Source organism: Mus caroli, chromosome 7, assembly GCF_900094665.2.
Source record: "Mus caroli chromosome 7, CAROLI_EIJ_v1.1, whole genome shotgun sequence".
Classification (NCBI taxonomy): domain Eukaryota; kingdom Metazoa; phylum Chordata; class Mammalia; order Rodentia; family Muridae; genus Mus; species Mus caroli.
Genome location: NC_034576.1, coordinates 93,495,457 through 93,498,655, shown reverse-complemented (window position 1 = coordinate 93,498,655; position 3,199 = coordinate 93,495,457). Strand labels below are relative to the sequence as shown.

Sequence of the window (3,199 nt, the reverse complement as noted above, 5' to 3'; positions counted from 1 at the left end):
AAGGACCCTGGCTCAGTTCATGACAGCTCACAGCCATCTATGGCTCTAGTTCCAGAGAATCTGACACCATCTTCTGAGATCCTAGGATACATACATGATGAGTACATACATGCAGGCAAAGCACCAAACATAAAAAACCTAAAAACAAATCATTAAAGAAAAAAAAATACTTGAAAACAACAATCATGTTCTCTATGCTTCCTTCTTCATTTATATCATGACATTGTCTACGAAATAACTTCAAGGGCAACCTGGGCTGTGTATGTTTCTCTCTCACACACAAAAGAAGCAAGCAAGCAAACAAACAACTAACAACAACAGGCAAAGAAAGCCCCCAAATAATAGTTCTTTTAAGTAAATCAAACTTGCTATGTAACTTTTGATGTTCCTGGCACCAAGAGAATGAGAAAATTGCTATGCTATAATCTATCTTATAGGTATTCATAATTGCATATAACAATGACTAAATATAGGAGAAATAAGAAAATAAATTATATTCTGGAAATTAACTTGATAACTTTACTTCCTTAGGAACTTTACATTAATCTACATTTAACTCTGTTAAATAGCTACTTTTACAAAACTGAATTATTCCTACAAAGAATGCCATAAGTACACATATACGCATTCAGCTTGGACTTTTAAAACACAAAATTACACAAAATGTATTGACAGAAACAGAAAACAATTTATGAGCTGCTACCAAAATCTGCTATGACTAGTTACCTTAAATTGAGGTATTTTTGCCTATTAGCATATTGTAAAATAGAAAATGAAACCATTGAAAGTCTCAATAGAGAATGTCTAAATCCTCTCAGTTATTAAGGAGAAAAACCAAGAAAGTGGAAGTAAGATAGACTTGCAGAAAATATTAGAACTGGTTGATGTAATCAACTTGAATCTTAATGCTCAATAGAATGAATGTATCAGAGCTAGCTTTTACACTTTGGCGCACAAGTGATCAAACTTTTGCTTTGCCAAGCTAATACAAAATCAGATCCAATCAGAGCCTTTTTGCTGAGAAGTTTTTGTTCTACCATGCTGACTTCTGTTTGTTTATACACCCACCTACAGTGTTGTAAGCCTCTTGTTCTGCAATGGCTAATGGGGCTGTGTCTTCCCTTTATTTTCACCATAGCATGTTTATTTTAGGATCCATTAAATCATACATCTTTTCAAGCTATCTATAGGAAGATGTCTGAGGCTGAGAATGAGTGAGTTATGAGGTAGAAGATACGGATAATCTTAAGAAATCTGTGAAGGCACAGCGGGGAACTCTGGTTAATCTTAAATGTGTCCTAGTGGGTGTAACTGAAAATTAACATTAACTTTGCAACAGTAACAACAACAACGTCATAGTAAAGTAGTTTTTGTACTTAAAAGTATAGTAAATGAATTATCTTTGCTTTTGCCATAAATCTAAGGCACATGGACTTGAAATATTAACTGGAGACCACAGGAAGCACAATTTCTCTTATGGAAAGAGATGGCGCAGTTTGGCATTAAGCTCTCTCTCTTTGCTTAAAAGATCCAGGCTGTGCTTTTTGAAGGCTTCTGATTGCAGACGCAGCTCATCGTAAGCTTTCTGGATCCCATCTACCCTGCGCTGAAGCTCGCGAACTCTTAGGTTGCTATCAACGGCCACTGCCTCTTGCTCAAAGCGTTCCAGCGCATGCTTCTTAGCCATGGCTGCTGACTCCAACTTCTCCTCAAGCTGGCGGATCTCAGCCTGTTTGCTCTGAAGCACCTTGCCTCTCTCCATGGACAGCTGCAGCAGCTCCTCTTTCTCACGCAGGACAGTCTGCAGCCTGGCCTGCAGCTCCTGGTTCAGGTTAAGATTAGCCTCTTGGTCCTTTCCCATCTGTTCCGTGGCCTGCTGGTGTTGCTGTTTGATGCTCTGCAGCTGGCTGCGCAGCTCCTCGGTCTCCTTGGCATGGTCACAGGCTTGCTGGTTCTGCAGGCCCAGCAGCTCCTTCTCTCGGGCCTGAGCCTTGCTGGCTTCGTGAGCGCATCTCTGTTTTAAGACCTCCAGTTCCTCCACCAGGGCCTTGTTGAGTGTAGTGAGCTCCAGTACCTTAGCCTCCTGGTCTTTCAGAGCCTGGCTGAAGAGGCTGTTGTTTTCCTGCCTCAGCCTCGCATTCTCCTCCTTCAACTTGACGTTTTCACTCTTGTGCGCATCCTTGAAGCGAATCATCTGCTCGTGGTTGGATGCCAGGATCATAAAGTGATTCTCCAGCTTTTGGACGTGCTCACTCTGGGCCTTCAACTTCTCCATCTCCTGCAGCCTCTTCTCTTCCAGCTCCGAGTTGAGAAGTTCTAGGATTTGGCAGCGTTCCAGGGCCTCGTCGGATCTGCGTTTCAGGATGCAGATAAGCTGGGATTGCTCTTGGATGCGGGAGCGGAGCATTGCCTTCTCGCCCTTCTCCTCCTCGGACAGTCCCCTAAGGTTGGCCAAAGCTTCTCTCAGACCGTCCATTTCCTTAAACCCTAATTCCTCATCCTGGTTTTGCAGGTTTTCGTTTTGTTTTCCTAGGATCTCGTCGGGGGGTGGGGTATCCATCCTAAGAGTCTTCTCCTGCGGCATAGACGCGCTCTGCGGGAGAACTGACTTCAGTCTTTCCCCCTTCTGATTTCAAAGGGGCGTTGCTATGGACGCTTGGCACTCTCCAGCAGTTGGTTTTTCCAGTAAGGAGTCCTATAATTGGTGGACAGACCTGCCGAATGCAGTGAGGTAATAGGAGGAGTTCAGGGCCAATCTGGTCAGGCTAGGCATGTCGTTTGAACCAATCACAGTTCTTAGTTCACTGCCACTGTCCCGCTTGTGGCGCGTCCACAAAGTCAGCTTCCTATTCACTACAAATCCTGATTTCTCATAAGAGTAAACAAAGTAAGCTTACAGAGACTTACTCTGCTCTTTGTTCTGAAAAGAAACTGCTGTCTATAAAAACATAGTTGCCATGGGTGCACACAAAGGAGAGTCTAGACCCAAGTCTTAGCTCAGCTGCTATAAATGAAATTTCTTTTGTTTCCCTTAACTCTCACCTTATCTCTCGGAGTGGACACCTTTAGTTAGACACTCAACCTTCCTGTTTATCTATTAGGAAAATAAATTGACAGACAGAAACACAGTGAACAATACAGATGCAATCAAATCAGAAACAAAAAACAAAATGCAAAAAAACAAAAAACAAAAAAAAAC

General features: G+C 42.4%; 1 protein-coding gene across 1 annotated transcript; it reads right to left on the bottom strand.

Moving 5' to 3' along the window:
- Nucleotides 1–459: 459 nt before the first annotated feature.
- Nucleotides 460–2,676, bottom strand: Ccdc89 (coiled-coil domain containing 89). The gene has a single exon (XM_021168002.2). The coding sequence runs from the start codon at nucleotides 2,582–2,584 to the stop codon at nucleotides 1,475–1,477; it is 1,110 nt and encodes a 369-aa protein (XP_021023661.1). The 5' UTR covers nucleotides 2,585–2,676; the 3' UTR covers nucleotides 460–1,474.
- Nucleotides 2,677–3,199: the final 523 nt, after the last annotated feature.